The sequence below is a fragment of the Styela clava genome, chromosome 7 (genome assembly GCF_964204865.1).
Source record: "Styela clava chromosome 7, kaStyClav1.hap1.2, whole genome shotgun sequence".
Classification (NCBI taxonomy): domain Eukaryota; kingdom Metazoa; phylum Chordata; class Ascidiacea; order Stolidobranchia; family Styelidae; genus Styela; species Styela clava.
In genome coordinates this window covers 1,783,768-1,804,016 of record NC_135256.1, presented here as the reverse complement: position 1 = coordinate 1,804,016, position 20,249 = coordinate 1,783,768, and the positions used below count along the sequence as shown (strand labels likewise).

The following is a 20,249-nucleotide window of genomic DNA, read 5'->3' as shown; positions in this document are numbered from 1 at the left end:
TTTCGTAATCCACGAATTCTATTGTCCATCTTGTTGTTATTATTTTGGCTGCAGTAATTTGCTTATACATTTGCTCTAATTTTGTGAATACTTTTCAAGTAGTGTTGTTACATCTTGATATTCAGTTACATTGTTTAATACATTGAGGTATTCGCCCATGAATGATTTGAAAATGTTTTTCTTCTTTATCAAGTGTCAGGAATGTGATGTGATGATGGAAATAAATTGCAGCTACTTGCATGTATTGAGATAGCCATTCCAATGTTCCCCATATAAGCATGTTTTGTTGTGAAATCTTTTTTTTCTGTCACTTTCGTAAGCGTAATTTTTTTTAACAATATGAGTTTATGACTAGCTGAAATTCCTTCACTGTGATAAATTTTTCTCATAACATATCCTGCTATGTAATCTAAAATTTCGATTTCTTCGACTGTGAGATTGGTAGTTATTACGCTTTTAGATTTAGTATTATAGGCATTGCTGCTATCGATATAATATCGATTTGGTATTGCATTGTGAGCAGAAATTGCTGTTTTACCTTTGGATCAAAATAAGGATGTTTGTTAAAAAGAAGGACAAATATATTTTCTAAGACAAAGGCCTTCAAAATAAGGACAAATCATAAAAATAAGGACGTTATGGCAGCCCTGATTATAGGTCAAGTGTAGAAAAAAACTTCTGTAAAAGGTACAATACTTGAGATAGAGTGAGACCAAAACGCTATGCTGCTAAGTTTTTTTCATTATATAAGGTGCAAAGTATTCATTTTCGTCACCACTTTACCTACATCTGACTGACATTTTTTGCAATACATCGAATTTTTGATGCCTGGCTTTCTTTCGACAAAAAAGTTGTCACATCATCCTGGTAATATGCAAGACAGACTGTGTCTTCATTTTCACAATAATTTGTTCATTTTAATCAAATTCTCCATGTCCTTCAGCAAATATTTCGATCAGTCATCATCGACTAGGGGAGTTTGCAAGCTCTGATGCAGGAGCGTCGTCGTCGTTAAGCACCTTGTCTGAACCTACCGACCGTGACGCCCGCCACTTGAAGGTGCAACATCGCCTTTGATTGTTTATTATACGGCGAGCGGAGTTGGACATCTAGTAGTAGTATATATTTACGATACGACCAAAAATCGAACTGAGATTTATTTATTACATCATGTTCGGTTAAAAATCCATGAGTCTTTTATGAATAGAGCGCTCAAATATTTTATCAATCGCTGAATGGATTGATATAGGGTTATAATTTGACACATTCTTTTCATTGCCAGGTTTGAACAGTGGGATTACCCAAGCAACTTTGAGAGATGATGGAAAGAAGCCCAGTGAGAGAGGGAGCAATTAAAAAATTCTACTAAACAAGATGCGATTAGATAAAGCAATTAATTTGAGGAAGCATATTGAAATGTTATCGGACCCTACTGCCTTCCTGTCTTTCAAATTTGATATTTCTATCGTCAGTTCATTAGCTCATGATCATAGACTGGCTCACAATTGCGAAGGAAATACATATAACAACTGTCCATTTTACTTACATTTGTCTGAGAGGCTAGAGCCAATTGCATAGAAGTGTTCGATAAGCGGATTTGGACATCTAGTAGTAGTATATATTTACGCTCAAACTGTGTTGAAACGGCCGGATGAATATTTTTGTCAATGCAATACAATAAATTCACAAATGTTGGGAATATCGCAGAATATAGATCGAGAACATCATAGGAAAACGAATTTACAAGATTTCTATATCTAGACAACTATCCTGAGTTTAGCTGTTATCAAAACGTTGCTGTCATGAATTAGAATGTTACAAAATTCGCGGCAAAAATGTACGCATCACGTCTGCTAAGTACCGTTACGCCGTGTTGAAATACCGCTCATAAAAACGACTGCCTGCTATAGCTTGGAATTCCATGAAATTTTGACATAATTTAGATAAAATAAACAACTATTATCTGATATTTGATTTTTTTATTAACGCATAAATTTGCCAACATTCGACGCTTTTAAAAATTCAGCTCCAGTTATACGTAGTGCAAATTAATGATATTGTCTATGGACACAGATGAAATTTATATGGGCGTGTGCATTTCTTTCCTAACTTAATACAATTTTTATGAAGTTTGTACAATCAGAATAGCGTTAAATATTACCCACAATGAACAACTGTCAAACTATCATGCACAACTCCTGCGTTTATTTGCTACGATCTTTCGGCGGTGTCAATGACCGTTGCCAGAATGAAATTCTGAAATAGTTTCAATATTCCATAGATGTGACGCACATCGAAAGATTAGTGCTTGATATGTGTTATTTTTTCATATTTAGTTCAGTTCTTATCAAAAAAAGTAATACAATCATTATGGAAAGAATTGGCCTTTCGGGCGGTACTAAAATTCCGATATCTCCATTATTACTTGATCGTTTTTTATAAACTTGGTATTGATTTCTATTTTTACTCAGATCTATCCACTGGCGTAGTTTTTATTTAAATCAGACGAACTTCAATTTTTTTTTTGTAATATACTTCAATAATTTTTGTAATGAATATTCGCATTTGAGCAGTACAAAAGTTAATGTGACTTGTGAAGTTGGAACAGTACGCGAGGGATTACAGTACTGTTAGCAGTTTATTTTTTATCACAAGAAACAAACAGTTTCGTCGAAAGCACGCGCCACGAGTGTATTGCAGAAAACGTTACGTACCGGTAGAGAATTTTAGCCTATTTTGTTTGTCACAGCTATTTCTAGACTAACTCCTAAGGAGGCAAATGATGATTGACTTATTTGATTCCTACTCAAATTTCCGAAACACAACCAAAAACTGACGCATAGCATTCAAAGTCGCAAAAACGAAGTATTGTTTACAACCACGACTGAAAATCTGTCAGTGTGACAGAAGTGTCTGAGCGGATGCGAAAGGCCTATTATTACGTCACTTTTTGCATCTTGCTGATTGGCCAATGTTACGAAATAAACAAGGAAGACGATGCTCGGTAATATCTCCCTCGCAAAGAAATTTAGCCATTTTTGCATGTTATTGCGGGCCGGATAAAATGACGCTGCAAGCCGGATCCGGCCCGCAGTTTGGTGTTTTTCTATTAGTCATGGCGGACGTTCAGATGTCAACAATCGTATCCAAAGCAGGAAGCACGAAACATTGAGCATCGACTCGACTGACCAATTTTGCGATAACAAATTCGGATGATTCTGTGTCGTTGGCAGCCGACATTTACCTATCACACTGCTATTCATGACCAAAGTTTTGACTGCACCTCTGAATTAATTTCAAATTTTGCATTGCTCCGCTGTTCTCCTCTGAATTTAATGATGATTTACTTCAAGCTCGAATGGCAACAAAACGCAGAAAAGTTGGTGCTAAGTGCAAAGGGTTCAATGGCGCTGAAAATATTCAAATGGAATTTTTTGAGATGCAATGAGGAAATAAATCTATATTTTATTCGAGAGATGGATGTATCATTGCTTGATTTTTAATATAAAAAGTATCATCCGTTCAGTTTCAACTTTCTAAAAATATGTGCGGCCCGCCAATGACTCGCAACCCCTAATTTTGGCCCGCGGGCGACAAAAGGTTGCCGACCCCTGCCGTAGATGTTGCAAATATTCTGTCAGAGGTGAAGCTAAATTTGGGTGTGACTCAATTCAAATCCGAAAGTACTGACAAATTTTATGCATTACTGAAGGAATCTAAGTTTGCCAACCTGAGAAAGATGGCCATGAAACTACTCGTTCGGTTTGGGTCTACGTACATTTGTGAACAAACATTTTCGACCTTGATCATTAACAAGACCAATCTAACTGATGTTAACATGCATTCTTTACTGAGAATTTCTACATCAAACCTGCAGCCTGGGTTTAAATATCTTGTTGACAACTTTGATCGACCACAAATGTCTCACTGACTTTAGAAGCTATTGAAGTACAATTTTAGTACATTATGACAAATTCATTATGTGTTTTTTTAGTCTATAATTTTTGTAAAAATTAAACTTTACTTTAAACGCGATTTATAATTATCTTTCGTGCATTAGCGAACAAATATGTGATTGAGATATTGAATACTATTCATGTAATAATCGGGCCCACCGAGGACTTCATTTTCCCACAGCCGGCCCGTCGACTAGAGAAGTTGCCCACCCCTGATTTATACGGATGAATCAAAGACGGATAGCGCATGTGGCTCTTCATTTTGTATTTTAAAGTATGACGTTTTCAAAACTTTTACCTTTGACAAAGTGTTAAGTTTGTTCACAACTGAACCTTATGCTGTATACAGAGGGTTCCATTACATTTGAACCCACGTACATTTGAACCCATGACAATTGCACCTGTATGCTATTGCACCTATGGAATTTTTTTGGTTTCACGGATAGTTAAACCCATACTAACCCTAACCCATGGGTTTTAGCACCCGCATATAGATTGAACCCGTGGATATACGCATGGGTTCAAATGTACGGTCACCATACAGAGCATTGCTTTGGATAGTTTTGCATAAGCCGTCACATGTTTCAATTTTAACCGATTGTCTGGCCTTGTACAGGGATTAAGTAAAATTTACTCTGTGAATCATAGGTTGTTTTTTAATATTAAAACTATTCTATCTTTTCTATCAGGAGGCAAAATATTTTCGTAGATTTCGCGGGGATTCCAGGACATGTTGGAATTGCTGGCAACGAAATCACAGATAACAATGCCAGAAAGTAGTTTAACATCAGTCATCAAACTCTCGAAAAACAAAGCAAAGTCAATTATCAAAGCAAAGTGCGACATGGATTCGAACAACTATCATATCACACTAGAAAAAGATCTACACTTCAAATTATTTTTCCCATCTGTTAAAGATCATATTCCCTGCAAATTATCTAGAAGATATAAATAATACTGTTCAGACTACAAACAGGCCACTGTCTTTTGAACTATCATCTTCATAAAATCGGACTCCACGGCAATGGACTTTGTGACACTTGCTTGGAAAACAAAACCGTCGAACATTTAATGTTACATTGTCCACGCTATGACTTTCCAAGATCTTTTTTAATTAATCATTGTAAAGAACTGAATATATGCCCTGTAAATCTCGTTAATTTACTAACAAATCCCAGAATTATATTCTTTGTTATAGAATACCTCCTCATAACGGGTCGAAGCATTTGAACACCCAACTCGTAATATCGTAGTCCTGGTGCACAAAACCAAGCCAGTTATAAGCACCAATAAAATAATAAAAATAACACGACTAGAAAATGATCAAATGAAGTTTTGGTTCGAAAGGTTGATCCGCACAATACCTCTGAAACACCATTGAAGTCAATTATTTTTTAAACACATTTCTTTGGTAGAATTCAATACAGTGTGTTGTTGGAATCTTAACTAGCTAAGTAATCTTATACATGGATTGACTCAATTTCCTGTCTCATATATACCTTCGACGCGTTTAAGGAAACCTGACACATAAGGAAACGCGTTTCAATTTACGTTTAAGCTCTGTATGCATAGCGGCCAGTGATTTAGCATACAGTAGGTAAGTGAGTAATACAGTAAGCATACAGTAATTTAGTTACAGTAATTTAATTAAACCTGACACACAAGGAAACACGTTTCAATATACGTTTACGCTCTGTATGTATAGCGGCCAGTAATTTAAAGCGTGCAGTAAGTAATACAGTAAGCTTAAAGCAATTTAGTTTTTTATATGTTTGTGAGTGTTTGAATATCTATGTCAGGTGGGCTGGGATAGGTTTGTTAACAAAGACTCCGATAATATTGAATGTTGCTAAAAGCTTACCCAACAAAATGAGTAAATAGAGTTTAAATCAGAATTATAAAAAGTAATGAACCAAATTTATTTTCAGCCTTATGTGGAGATATATTGACGTTTCGACTGATTGTGTTATCGCGTACTAGTTGGGAGATGCCTTCAATCTTACTTTAAAAGATCCATGTGACGTTGTTGATATTTACGTTATAACTCGCACGAAAGTTTGTAAACTCTGGCAGAGGTCAAGACTTGATATATCTTCGTCTTAAAATATGGACGGTGTTGACATTGGAGTTTCAGCGCTTCAATTTTGTTGTCATTTTCGAAAATACTAAAATCAAAAAAAAAAAAAAATTGATGGCATTTCGTGGGCCTAAATACTGACACTATCTTAAATTCAAAGATTTTATGAAAATGCCAGATTATACATATACACTAAGTATACTTCGAATAAATATATCAAACTTTGGTAAACTGGATGTGCTATATTTTGTCGCTTCTTAGGAAAAGCGCTCATTTTGTGAGACATAGATATAATACTGTTCAGACTACAAACAGGCCACTGTCGTTGAACTATCATCTTCATAAAATCGAACTCCACGACAATGGACTTTGTGACACTTGCTTGGAAAACTAACCGTCGAACATTTAATATTACATAGTCTCCGCTATGACTTCCCAAGATCATTTTTAATCAATCATTTAAAAGAACTGAATATATACCCAGTTAATCTCACTATTTTACTAACAAATCCCAAAATTATATAATTTGTTATAAGATACGTCCTCATAACGGGTCGAAGCATTTGAACACCCAACGCGTAATATCACAGTCCTGGTGCACAAAACTAAGCCAGTTATAAGCATCATCAAAATAATAATAATGACACGACTAAAAAATGGTCAAATGTTTTGGTTCAAAAGGTTGATCCGCACAATAACTGTGAAACATCACTGAAGTCAATCATTTTTAAACACATTTCTTTGCTAGAATTCAATACAGTGTGTTGTTGGAATCTTAATTAGCTAAGTAATCTTATACATGGATTGACTCAATTTCCTGTCTCATCTATAGCTTCGACGCGTTTAAGGAAACTGACACATAAGGAAACGCGTTTCAATTAACGTTTAAGCTCTGTATGTATTGCGGCCAGTAATTTAGCATACATTAGGTAATACAGTGAGCTTACAGCAATTTAGTTTTTTATATATTTGTGAGTGTTTAAATATCTAAGACAGGTGGGCTGGGATAAGTTTGTTTACAAAGGCTTTGGTAATAACTAATGATGTATGTTGCTAAAGCTTTACCAACAAAATGAGCAGACAGTAATTTTTTTCTTTTATATATATTTGTGAGTGTTTGAATATGTAAGGCAGTCGAGCTGGGATAGGTTTGTTAATAAAGGCTTTGGTAAAAATGTATGTTGCCAAAGATTTAAGAGAGTTTAAAGAGGAATTATACAAAGTAGTGAACCAAATTTATTTTCAGCATAATACGGATAAACGCATAATACGCATAATACGCATAAACGGATACACTTTGAGCGCAAACGGCCTACCGTAGTCTCCAAAATTAATAATTAGCCTTAAAACTTAAGATTATGTCGATCAATCAACACATACACAAGGTAGCAACATGCATATGGTGTATTAAGGCACCATTATGATGTCTCGACACGCGTAAGCCACCCCCGCTGGACGCTCTCTTCTCGTTGCCGCTTTATCAATACAGATGCGCTGTGGATGTAACCCGTAAAACCGGCGAAAACATGCCCGCCTTGTTTTGTTTTAGGTGGAAAGTAGCGGGGGCGATCTCTAAAAACAAGAAGTGCTATACACCCGTTCAGCAAATACATACAGTATGGAAAATAAAGAGAATGCGCTAGCAATATATTTTAGCCAACGTGAATGTTAATTTTTGTTATTAATTATACTACACTGATCTACTCTCATTAACGTAGCAATATGTGTCGCAATAGTTTTACATGTACGACGAATCAATAATAACTTAGAAATGTTAGAATCAAAGCGTTAAGTTAGAGTTTGGCCCATTCTCAATTCTTTTCGATCGTCCTCGTTACTTTTTGCCTTTATGTTTGACATTTCAGTGTTATTTACATACTGCTCAGTTGTCAGCAACTTTTTCAACTTGACTTCGATTCCAGTTTATGTTTTCAAATTTTTCATTCTTTACGCTTCCTCAATTTACCAATATTAGTTACCAAGCCTCTAGCCCAGAGGTGAGCAACTTCTCTAGTCGGCGGGCCAGATGTGAAAAAATAAAGTCCTCGGCGGGCCTGATTATTGCAAAAAAATACTTCGGTATCCAATCTTTGTTAAATGCTTGACACTCTCTGTCAACTTTACGTTTCTTGGGATATTCCATGGATAATAAAACTTAATATAAAATCTAATTTCTAAAATCTTTTTATAGTTAGATTTCAAATATAACTGATAACAGTAGTGGGGAATGTTTACAACGCTCTCTGCTCTGACCTTATACTGTTTGTTTAACAAGTGTGCTAACGCAATTGTTTGTTCACTAAGGCAATTGTTTATTTCACCAGCTCGCACTGACAGTTCGGTGAGAGTGGAGCGATCGGCAACTTTCAGGAATGATGCGTCGGATCACCTTACAGAGTGTGGTTGGATACAGTCAGCGGGCCGGTCAAAATCTCGTCGCGGGACGGACGCGGCCCGCGTGCCGTATGTTGCCCACCCCTGCTCTAGATAGATCCACCCAAATGACATTATTATTTCAAAATTTGCTTAGATGCTGTTCAAGATTCAAGTAAAGCCCGATATCGACAGCGGAAGTTATTCGGCCGAAGGATTTTCAGTAAATTGACGGTTTATATCGTATTTGGGTCATTTATACAAATGGAGCCTAATGTATAAAGATTGCACAAAATTGTAAAATTAAGTAGGGCTTTTCTGATAAAATATGATTCTAGTCTAGTTTAAGGCGATGTGAGCAGATTATTTCCTAAACTTCTTGTCAAATTTTCACGAATTGAGGCTTCTACTGTTAGGAGCATAATGTTGCATTCATTCATGTTAATTCGTGTTTTTTTATCGAGTAATTATCAAGACTATATTGTTGTAAAACCTGATAAAAAAAACTTCACTTGCTATTTCGCTGCTGTGTTCGCACCTTCTCTACCTGCTTGCTTGCAATATGTTAAATTTTTCAAAGAGAAGTTGTGAGTTCTCAAATGATAATATCCAGGGAGGGAATACTGACAGACAATCTAACACCAACACTGCGAAACCTATATCAGAGTTGCATAGATGGGATATGTGTAAATATCGCTTGAAAAAAGACTCTGATAACCATTTTTATTTAATACTTCGTGTATACAGGTAGTTGTAATGGTATTCTACCAACTGTTTTGTTTTGGATAAAATACTTTCAACTATTTTTTGTGAATGCTAATATACCATACGTGGGTTCTTGAGAAAATGCTTCCAATAACTATATTGTTGTGTTGACTATAACTGGTACTGGTTTCAATTAGTATTGTAGCTATTTGTGTTTTATATTGACTTTAGGAAATAAATCGATACGGCAGATTTGCTGGACGATATAATTGGCAGAGATATATTTGTCCAGAACCTATACATGAAAGCAGTCGGCATGATCATTTTTCGTATATTTCTAGCTATGCCGCTCTTGGGGGTAATTAAATACATTTTATGGCGTCGTATATATGACGTGTCCGTGCAGACAGATGCTTTGGAACTGTGTGTTGCGGCAAACTAATGCTCTAAAACAACTTAAAATTCATTGCCAAGTTGCTTACACAAGATTTTTTATTTTTGGGCTGCTTCTCATATACTTCAATCTAAACCGGTGCTGTTCTATATCAATACTAAACACTGAAACGCTCATAAGGAATATTTCGTTGAAAGAAACCAAAAGTAGATTTAACAAATTTATGATGACACGAATCCCTAAGATCACAATCCTTTAACACTGGCAGTATGTATCCTGATGTATATAATGTTGATCATCTTTTGTGATTCAGTTGTTAAATGTTAAAAACTTTTTTGTTATTGATCCTGTTGTAAATTCCACTTTGTCATTCTCAGTTTAATTAATAAACATAGAAGTCTACTTAAACTAAATCCTCCGAAACACTTGATGTGTTGAAGTTTCATTTCTTCGCAATTGATGGTGAGTTTACTACATTCTAGACTTGTTTACTTTACTTTCTGAGCATTATTTTACTGAAACTGTAGGATATGAATTCAATATTTAGAAAAAAAAGCCTTATCTTTAAAAAGACGTAATCATACATCAAAGCTCGTGCATTACAGTCCATATCTGGTATTGGAACAGATAAGGTCCAAGTCGGGTATCGGTATACAGGTTAATTATATGGCGAGGCCGACAAAACATCATAATCACGTGGTGGAATATTATCCAGTCGCCTTATCGACTCTCCTCTCAAAATAAATATGAAATTTCTATTCTTATTATATTCGTGTCTTTACCGGTGTTGTGTTGATTTCCATTTGTTAGAACAGTTTTCTTTCCAATCCCCCTCTCACCACAGTTTTATGGATATAGGCTTTTAATACCCCCAACGTAATATTACTTTTATTTTTTCATGCATTTCTTCCCCTTCTTTTATAATATATCTGGCAACCTCGAATTTGTTGTTTTATAGGTTTGAAAATGGAGCAGGAGATCGGGGCAGCTGTGTCGGTGTCTGAGACAAACATAACTGATTCCGTTGTGCAAGACTTGAGCGTAAATAACGCTGCAGAAGTCTCCGTGACAGCAGAACGTTCAGAAATCGCACATGTCGACGAAGCATCTGTGATAGCAAAACAGGCGACTGTAACAGCTAGAGATGCCGTCATTTTTGCGGAACAATGCCACATCGGTAAGAGAATTCTTATGGAATATTGTTTTAACTCAGTGTTTCCCACAATTATTTTGTAGCACTCCCTAGTACGACTTTTTGACAAACAAGCACCCCCCTGACTAAGATATAGAAATAAATTTATTCTCTATTCATTATTAGTCTAATGAGATAAGCAAGTCTGGTAAAACGGCGCCAGATTTTCAATATCCGGCTTAATTTTAGCCGAAAACAGTATTACCGGTATGTATATTTGACTTTGTCAAATGCGATTCCTCTCGCCATCTAGAAGTTCGTTCATGGCACTCACGTATGAGCTGTGAAAGGCAGAAAAATCTTTTTACTCCCCCATTTGGGGATAATTCAATTTGGGGTGCTCCCGAAGTATGCGAACCAAGATGGCGGACATCGGAACGTAACATGGGTAACAGGTTAGGGTTAGGCGATAATTTTTTTCCAATTTTCCTTATTTTAGTCCTATTATCAGTTCGAAGACTAGCCAAGAGCCTCCCGTAGTATTTATACCTTAAATTATGACCTAACCCTAACCTAGTACACATATTACATTCTGATGTCCGCCATCTTGCTTCGCATACTTCGGGAGCCCCCAATTTGGTTTATTTCCGCCCTTTGGAAACCGCTGTTTTAAATCTATTACAAACAAAACTGTTTAAAATAAGTCAATTAGCTCGAGAGAGCAACTGACGCTATCTGAAAATTTGCAAAATCAATATTTAATGAAATAATTAAATTTTCGCTTATTTTTTGAAATCATTCAGATTGGTGACTTGAGATAACGAGCTAGACTTTCTAAAAATTGGATCTTAGGTGTGAGCATTTAGGGTGTCGAATATATCAAAGTGACAGATTCAGGCAGAACTGTATTTGAAATTTTTCCAACTTTGCAAATTCTTTCTGAAATGATGAAATCACAATTATGTAAAGTCACAAAGTGACTAATGTACTAGTTTACATCGAACAATCTGTGATGTATAAGCAATATTTTATCAATAGGCGATGGTATAAGACTCCATTTAATTTTTTTGAATCAGTTTCCCGTTTTTAACGTACGAGGAAGTTCTAATTAATTCTTATTTGTTTTATGTTACTATATTGCAGCGAGTAACATGACAAGTGTGCGAGCTGAAGAAGTTTCTGTTGCCACTAAGCAAGCAAACGTCACGGCAGGGGAAGCAATTATCTCTGCAAATGTACTTCAGCAGGCCAACATTAATGGTAAAATATTTTTATACCTTACTTACTCTAAAACTTACTTTTATTGTAGACAAAAGTCGCATTCTTGTGTTAAAAATCTTGAATTTGAGTTCTGGCTGGGTTAGTCAAGGGAAGTGGTATGTTATAGAAGAGTTATATTCATGAAACACCATGAAAATCTCGACGAATCCACTCACCCTCGGTGACTGCCAGGTGTATTTCTATGTTCTATGTTTAAATTTATTTTTTGACTGTCAAATACGATCACAATTATAACCAAAAGATCTTTCATTCCATTTCCAGAGACCATCATTACCGGGGCTGCTGTTCAAGATATGAGCATAGAAAGTGCGAAAAATGTTTCGGTGATCTCTGAACATACAGAAATATCGTCGCAAAAAGCAACTGTCCAAACAGTGGAGGCAAATGTTTCGGCAGTAGAAGCTTATATCTCTGCAGAGACTTTGCAACAGACCACGATAACTGGTATGATTGTTTAGAAGTTTTCAACCTATTTTACAGAAATGGGTTCTAAACCAGTGATTCACCACCTTTTTTGATACATTTTCTGTTGCCTATTACTTCTTCCATTTCCATGAAAACTCCACATTCGTTAAATTTTTTAACAGATATTTAGCTAATGCAACTTAAACTCTGGAGTTCGCATGGTTGGAGTAGTTGAAAAATTGTGGATAGTTAGGTATTGCAATAACAATAGAGAACTAATTAATATTAGTAAAATTGCATCAAATTTTTTTTTATCTGAAATAAAACTCCTCCTCGGTTGGGAAACAGTGGTCTAATCTATTGTGCATTCATATTTGAATTTTTTTTGTGATGGCTAATGTTACCGTAGTAAATAAGGAAGTCGATGCTCGGGGAAACATCCTTAATTTTAATTTGAGGTTTATAAAGCTGTAGTACATAAATACGCTACACAGACACGATGCTTTTATTTATGGCAAATTTAAATTGTTTTGCGAACCAGCGTGGAGGGTTTCTTTGGGTCGCGACCCTGTATTTGCGGACCTCTGGTCTAAACTAAAGTGCTTTCAAATTTGAAAAAGTTTTAGTGTGTGGATCAGATTTTCCTCTATTTCTGAAAAACTATCCAAACTAATCCAAAATTATCCACAAAGTGATCTAAACCTATCTAAATGCAAAGTAACATTTCTGTTTTTTCTCTCTGTGAAAAAACTCCTTGGTTGCGAAACGCTGACCTAAAATATCGTGCTTTCACATTTTAAGAAGATTTTATGATTAGATCAGAACTTAGTTTTCAGTAAAATCAACTAGAGTAATCTGATCCCATAGGTGTTTTCAGATCATCCAATAGCCGGCAAGTTGATTTTTATTCGTCCAACCTATAAGGAAATACAAAAAAAAACAAATTCTACTGGCATTAGATAACACCAAAGATCAGGACTATGGATTTGGATTCGGGGTCATGAGCCATCTACAGCAATCTATTCATTTAATTTCCAGAAACCAGCATTACTGGGGCTTCTGTTCAAGATATGAGCATAGAAAGTGCGAAAGATGTTTCGGTGATCTCTGAACATACAGAATTAGCGTCGCACAAGGCAACTGTCCAAACAGTAGAAGCCACTCTCTCCGCAGCAGAAGCTCATATATCTGCAGAGACTTTGCAACAAACCAACATAACTGGTATGATTGTTTAAAAGTTTTCTACTTATTTTACATAAAGGGGTTCTAAACCAGTAATTCTAGACCTTTTTTGATATATTTTCTTTTTTCCTTATTTTGGATCGCTTCACTACTCCTTCCCTATTCATGAATTTATGTAAATTCTTGTTTCCGTTATTCTAATTTTTAATGGAAATTTAGCTAATGCAACTTGCACTCTGGATTTTGCACGGTTTGAATAGTTGAAAAATTATGAATAAATATGTATTGCAATAAACCATACAGAACTAATCGATATTAGGAAAATTGCACCAAATACTAAATAATATTTCTGTTTTTTCTAACCTAATTCCTCGATTAGGAAACAGTAGTCTAATTCTGTGGTCGGCAACCACTGGGCCGCGGCCCATCGCCTGTCCGCAAAAAGGTGACACAGAAGCTGACAAGGTCCTCATAACACTTCTACAATCTAACTCAGGGGTGGGCAAGGTTTTTAGATCTGGGACCAAAAATGTTGTCCATCTAGACCAGTGATTCTCAACCTTTTTCAGTTCGCGGACCGGTAAAATTTCAAAACTATTTTTGCGGACCGGCTGACTTTCAAAATTAACCAAAAATGTCATGAACGCAAAACATAATCAAAGGAATGCAATTAGGACAAAAGTAGGCAATGCAGAAAAGGACGATCCACTTTATTGAGAAATTTGCTGCTGTCTTTTTGATATTAAACGTGTTAAACGCTGTTCTAATGAAGTTTCTGCATGGCGAGGTAGAGCTGTTTGAACTGGATAATATTTTGGTGTTTGTTTGTCTCCGTTTTACTATCAAACCTCGCTAAATTATAGGCCTACTGTCAAATTACAGAACGTGCGAACTGAGAATTTTTCAATCAGGTACCGTACTATGATGGGTTGCGACCCCGGGAAATCCCGATCCCTAAAAAAACCGGGATTTTGAGGCTTTGTTATACACATATGATATAGATATCAAAATCAAGAATGTTAACTATCATCTTCAGAAATATCCGCATTCCGGCGACAGAAATGATAGTATTTTTAGCTTAAAATTAAGAGAGTTAATTTACAAACGATGACAAAAAGATCAAAGCCGTCCCAAAAGATAAAAATCGGAATAAAATCCCGAATTCAACCCGATATTCGATTCGATGAAAATATACTATTTTGCCCACCCGATCTGTAATCACGCCAGCAATATGGCAAAACGTGTGGTAGTCAAAACACTGATGCAATGAAACTTAATATAACCTTCTTAAATTTAGTAAATTGCACTACTTCACGAAAGCGTGGTGGAATTTTCGATTATTCCATATCTCGAACGCAAAAACATTTATTTTTTTCGGATAGTTTCTGCAGTCTGAAAATTCGAATTAGCGTTTCGAAATAGTAAATTCTATATCTTTGCCATCAAATTATGCTCGGGCCTTGCACGAAATTCATAACGTGAAAAGATACGTCCAGCGGTGAAAATTGTTTATAACAACTTTAAACCTATTTAGTGTTTTAGCGATAATAAATAATTGTTGCAATGAAATACAGTTTGTTTGCCTCTTTCATTTCTCTCGCGAGTGCCGACAATAACACCATTGAATGATTTTAGAAATGGGAAAAACATATTGAATTGTGACAAAAATGAATTAAGTTGTGAAAAAGGGACAATACATGTGATAATAATAAGGGAGGCAACGTGGAACGGAGAGCAAAACCTGAGCGCGTGATCTGCGGCGCGTTTGAAGGCCACGTATTACTCGTGCGGCCGCGCAACTTTTTGTGTTTTTATGCACTTTTATTCAAATTAACATGTACATTTGCCAGTACCCCTGGCCTCCCCCGCGCAGGGGGGGGGGGGGGGTGGCGGTATTTATACAGAAATACAAAAATGAATTTAACCTTAACAAAAATTAAATTGAACATGTAAAGAATAACAAGTCAATATAAAAAAAAGAGTACGGCTTATCTAACTGAGCCAGCCCCCCTCAAAAAATATAGGAAAGAAAATCATAAGCAAAAATAACCAATATAAAGTAGTAGTGAAGGGCTGGCAAATTTCGGCGATGGGTTCTAACATGGAAAAATCTAACTGAAATATAATTACCGCTCGCCTTTTCCTATCAACCGGGGTGAAATTCTGAATCAATAATGTGGAAAAGTTTGATAAGTTATCAGATAAAAAAAAAAGAAGGAAACGAACAAACTAATAAACCGTGGAAAAGTGAGCAATAACTGCAAATTTAAATTGGGATAACTAAGGCAAGCGGTATACACTAATATATATAAATAAATAGCATCTAAGTTGGCCCAAGCCCGTTGCCGAGCGCGAGTTTGGGGAGGCAAGTGGTGAGGAAAAGGTGACATACAAACAAAATAATCCGAGCAAATGGCTCTGGGGCTCCAACTACCTAGAGAAACCACTAGTAAGAATCAAAAGGGTTAATTGGTCAACGAAACACACACGCAAGCTCGCAATCACACAAATACAAAACAAAGGGAAGAAGATAATAAAACAGTGTCAGAAAAGAGGGTGCAGTAAGATTACCCGACACTGTCAGGAAGTCCGCACCAGGCCCTCCAGACGCGATGGGATCCTTGAATGGCGTTCCTAACGCAGTTACGGGAGAACGCCGTAGCACCACCTCCGGTCAGACCCGAAGCACGAAGAGCTGTCTGGTTTCCAACGGCATAAATGCCGAGAGAACCAACCACAAATGCATGGAACTCCACGATTTTGCCAGAGGCAAGAGCAGTGGAGCGACATAACTCTTCATACTTTGAGTGCTTCCGACGGGCCGCGTCATCTATAGCGGCCTCACCGTTGTCGAATGGGCACGCCACATCGAGTACTACGAATGTGAGGTGCCCCGAAGACGCTCTCGTTTACATTAATGTAAGAAAAAAGTAATGTCGGTAACTATTAACCATTTGTTTGCGTTCGACTATCGCACTTTTTATGAGTAGAAAATGTTCGTGTTTTGTAATAGGTGTGCCGCGATATAAAAAAGGTTGGGCTGCACTAGATGCTTCTAATATTTCGATATTACATGAAATAAATACGTGATTTTATTGTCACGCAAGTTGTTTCAATATTTTACTTAATTCCGAAAAATCCCGGGATTATACGACTCAATACCGGGATTTCAAAAACTGGCTCCGAAATCCCAACCCCAGTACTATGTGCTATCAAACTCCCCCGTTATGACGTTAGCCGCCGTTATGATGAGGTCATAGACCTAACAATCATCCAGCCTTTCAGGGCTTAATAAATGAGCAGGGGACCTCTCACCAAGTTTGTTTGGCGAATACCGGTACTACGAATCAATAGGTGTTTAATCATAAAGTTAATGGACATGCCGTCAATACTTTGTATTTTGCAATTTGCTTATAATATATTTATATTGGAATATATTTGGCGGACTGGCACCGGTCCGCGGACCGGCGGTTGAGAACCACTGATCTAGACTGGCGGGCCATTTAGGTGTGGCGTAAAAAGTTACATTTCATGAACAATATTAACAGTGCTGCAAAAGCAAAAGTGGAAACAATTGGCCTCGTGCCGAAACTAAATTTAATTTCATTCTCACAAATTACTTGAGCTATGTTTAGCTAAAACATCAAAATTTGGTTTTAGTTCGGATTTGGCCCGCGGACCGTAGTTTGCTTATGTCAGATCTAACCACAAACCCTATGAATAAAATACAGCCCGCTACAGCAAACTAGACAAACACAACGCATTAGATACGGCTAAACGAACATCAATAACGTCAAACATCAAGCAATACCCAGACATAGATACAGAAGCTGTACAGGCATTGTTACCTTTCCCGACATTGTATTTATGTGAGGATGGGTTTTCAATGTTGACAACTACAAAAACGAAATATAGAAGTCAGCTGGATGTAAGAAACACGTTACGTGTATCACTGTTGACCTTATATCCAAATTGGAAACTGGTAATGGCCAGCAAACTAATATAGATCTCGCATTAAATAGCATTACCTTCGTTTTTGAATATATTGTTAACGTAAATTTCCAAACGCGTGCAATACTGGCATTACTTAATAGCAAAGATCAGGACTATGGATGTGGATTTGCAGCAACTGGGCTATTTAACGAAATCTAATATTTTCATTTTCAGAAACCAGCATTACCGGGGCTGCTGTTCAAGATATTAGCATAAAAAATGCGAAAGATGTTTTGGTGATCTCTGAACATACAGAAGTAGCGTCGCAAAAGGCAACTCTTTCTGCAGCAGAAGCTCATATCTCTGCAGAGACTTTGCAGCAAACCAGCATAACTGGTATGATTGATTATAAGTTTTCAGACGATTTTTTAAAATAAGGGTCGAACATTCATTGGTATATAACGATTCATGTAGATTCAGCAAAAAAAAAATGTTTTTCATTGCTTATTTAGCATATTCGCATAAACAAGCTATGACGTACTAAGATGTTACATATGTAGTAATGTTTTCAATTTAACATAATAATCGCTATCAGAAAGCACGTGATTTACTTGATAAACTTATCAATGGGTACTCCCGAAGTATATGAACTAAGATGGCGTACACACTGTAACTTAGTATGTGTACCAAGTTAGGGTTAGGCCATTTTCCTTATTTTAGTTCTATTACGAGTTTATGGACTAGTCAAGTTATGTCAAAATTATGACATAACCCTAACCTGGTACACATACTACGTTCCGGTGCCCGCCATCTTAGTTCGCATACTTCAGGAGTACCAATTAAAGTGTTTAACCAAATTATGTATATAATCCAGATCACTGGAACTAGTTTCTCTACTACTAGTTGCCAAAAATATGAGTTACACTGGGCAACACACAGACCATCGTGTACGAAATAAATACACAGTGTGGAAACAAGCTTACTAAATTATTTGTGAGATTCAAACAAAAATCTGGAAAATAAAACTCTTTTTTAGAAGCCAATATAACTGATGCTACTGTTGGGGAAATGAATGCAACGAATATTCAGATTAGAACGGTGTATTTGATGCCTCCCACTTATGGTATGTCAGATTATATGAATAGTTTGCTATTGGAACAGTGGAACAGATGTTACTTGAGTAAATCAATGAGCATATATACAATGAGTGGAAACTTGCAAAGATTTGCTCATTTTGGTATTGTTCCCTGCATTTTTTACGTCGTCCGGCTAAATGGTTCGTTGCATATTAAGAAAACGCATTGCTCGCTGCCAAAATCCCTTGCTTCAGCCGAGTCGGGTGCGAAATTGGCCGTATTGAGGTCTTTAATTCTTCAATACATATTTGGTTTTGGGTTTCGAAGTATGGTACGCTGAAAGCATACAACTATGAGCATATGCTTATTGGGAATGCATATCTATTAGACAGAAAACGTAGCTACAGTACAGAATATGAACCAGTCGCCCAGTGGGGTGCGGTTATTTATGTATTTATTAGGATAATGAGGATAAGGATTTACATATTTTTCCGGGGGAAAGGAAAGCCGATAAGACGACTTATCTATATGGCGAACCACGGCCTCTCGTCCGGTTACCATTCCAAGTCGGGCATGGGATTAGTTATATTGTTTGTTTTCGGAAGCATGGACTTGTTGGTGGAGGAAGCCGTAACCGACCAGCGGTTACGTGAATCACCCAACGGCGGCGAGGAGTCCAGCAATCCTCTTGCACATAACCATCCCTGCATGGGATTCGAACCTGCGGACCCATGCAGAGTAATTAGAGGTGCGGTGGCGAGCGTATTCCTAACGCTTAGCCCGTTGAGCCACACCGCCGCGCATGGGATTTACATATTTATCTAAGGATAGAGGAAAGGCGAGAAGAATGCCTAAATATATGGCAAACCACGGCCTCTCTCAATCATAGCTCTGTCCTCCATATGAATCACATGGCTCTGCGAGCTATTCGTTTACTTATTAAAAATACTGATTTTAACTATTTCTCTGGGATATCTTGCCATTGAAAACAAAAGCCAGAAATTGGGAGAATAACAGGGAATGAAATGTGTGTATTATGTAATGAAGAACCTGAGTTTGTTTCACATATTTTCAAGTATTGTAAATTTACAAAAAATATTTATGAGGATTTTGTTTTAGATATATTAAAATTGATTAGAATACATTTTGTTATCAATATGATTCTTGCATATTATTTAATTTCAACGATCCTTTATATAGTCATATAGATACTGTTGATTTGGATGCAATTATACTTTTGTAATCAATAGTGAGATATAAAATTTTGACCATGAGAAATTCTATTATATTCGAAAATAAAACACCCCATTTTGCCTTTCTCAAAAAGCAGATAAAAATGGCCATAATATGTAGAAAAATATAGAGAATTATAGAATAAACAACCCATTTGAGAGGGAATTGAAAAATTTATGTAAAGCGTTATTTCAAAAAGAAAATTATATGTTTATGATATGTATTTTATATTTACTAATTTCATTTTTATTGTTTTATATCAATGCATTTATTAAAATAACCTAATTATGGTATGGATTACTACTGGAATTGAACAAAATAAATACTGAATCATGGATGCAACATGGAATATGAACTTATTTATATTAACCGTAATTAAAATCACTCATTGAGTGAACGAATGAGCATACTGTAATGCTTATTGGGAATACATACCATTTATTAGGCAGAAAACTTAACTACAGAACAGAATATGAACTAGCCAAGTGGTGACCTGGGATAT

General features: G+C 36.4%; 2 protein-coding genes across 2 annotated transcripts in view; one reads left to right on the top strand and one right to left on the bottom strand.

Annotated features, from left to right (window-relative positions):
• LOC144425174 (uncharacterized) overlaps positions 1–20,249 on the bottom strand; it is a 114,558-nt gene that overhangs the window by 26,286 nt on the left and 68,023 nt on the right. The window lies entirely within an intron of this gene.
• Positions 10,472–20,249, top strand: part of LOC144425291 (NACHT, LRR and PYD domains-containing protein 2-like) — a 34,742-nt gene continuing 24,964 nt past the window's right edge. The window contains exons 1-6 of the mRNA XM_078114869.1: positions 10,472–10,682; positions 11,781–11,897; positions 12,180–12,362; positions 13,362–13,544; positions 17,673–17,834; positions 18,475–18,561. Of these exons, the coding sequence (XP_077970995.1) occupies positions 10,472–10,682; positions 11,781–11,897; positions 12,180–12,362; positions 13,362–13,544; positions 17,673–17,834; positions 18,475–18,561 (943 nt within the window). The remainder of the gene's footprint in view (positions 10,683–11,780; positions 11,898–12,179; positions 12,363–13,361; positions 13,545–17,672; positions 17,835–18,474; positions 18,562–20,249) is intronic.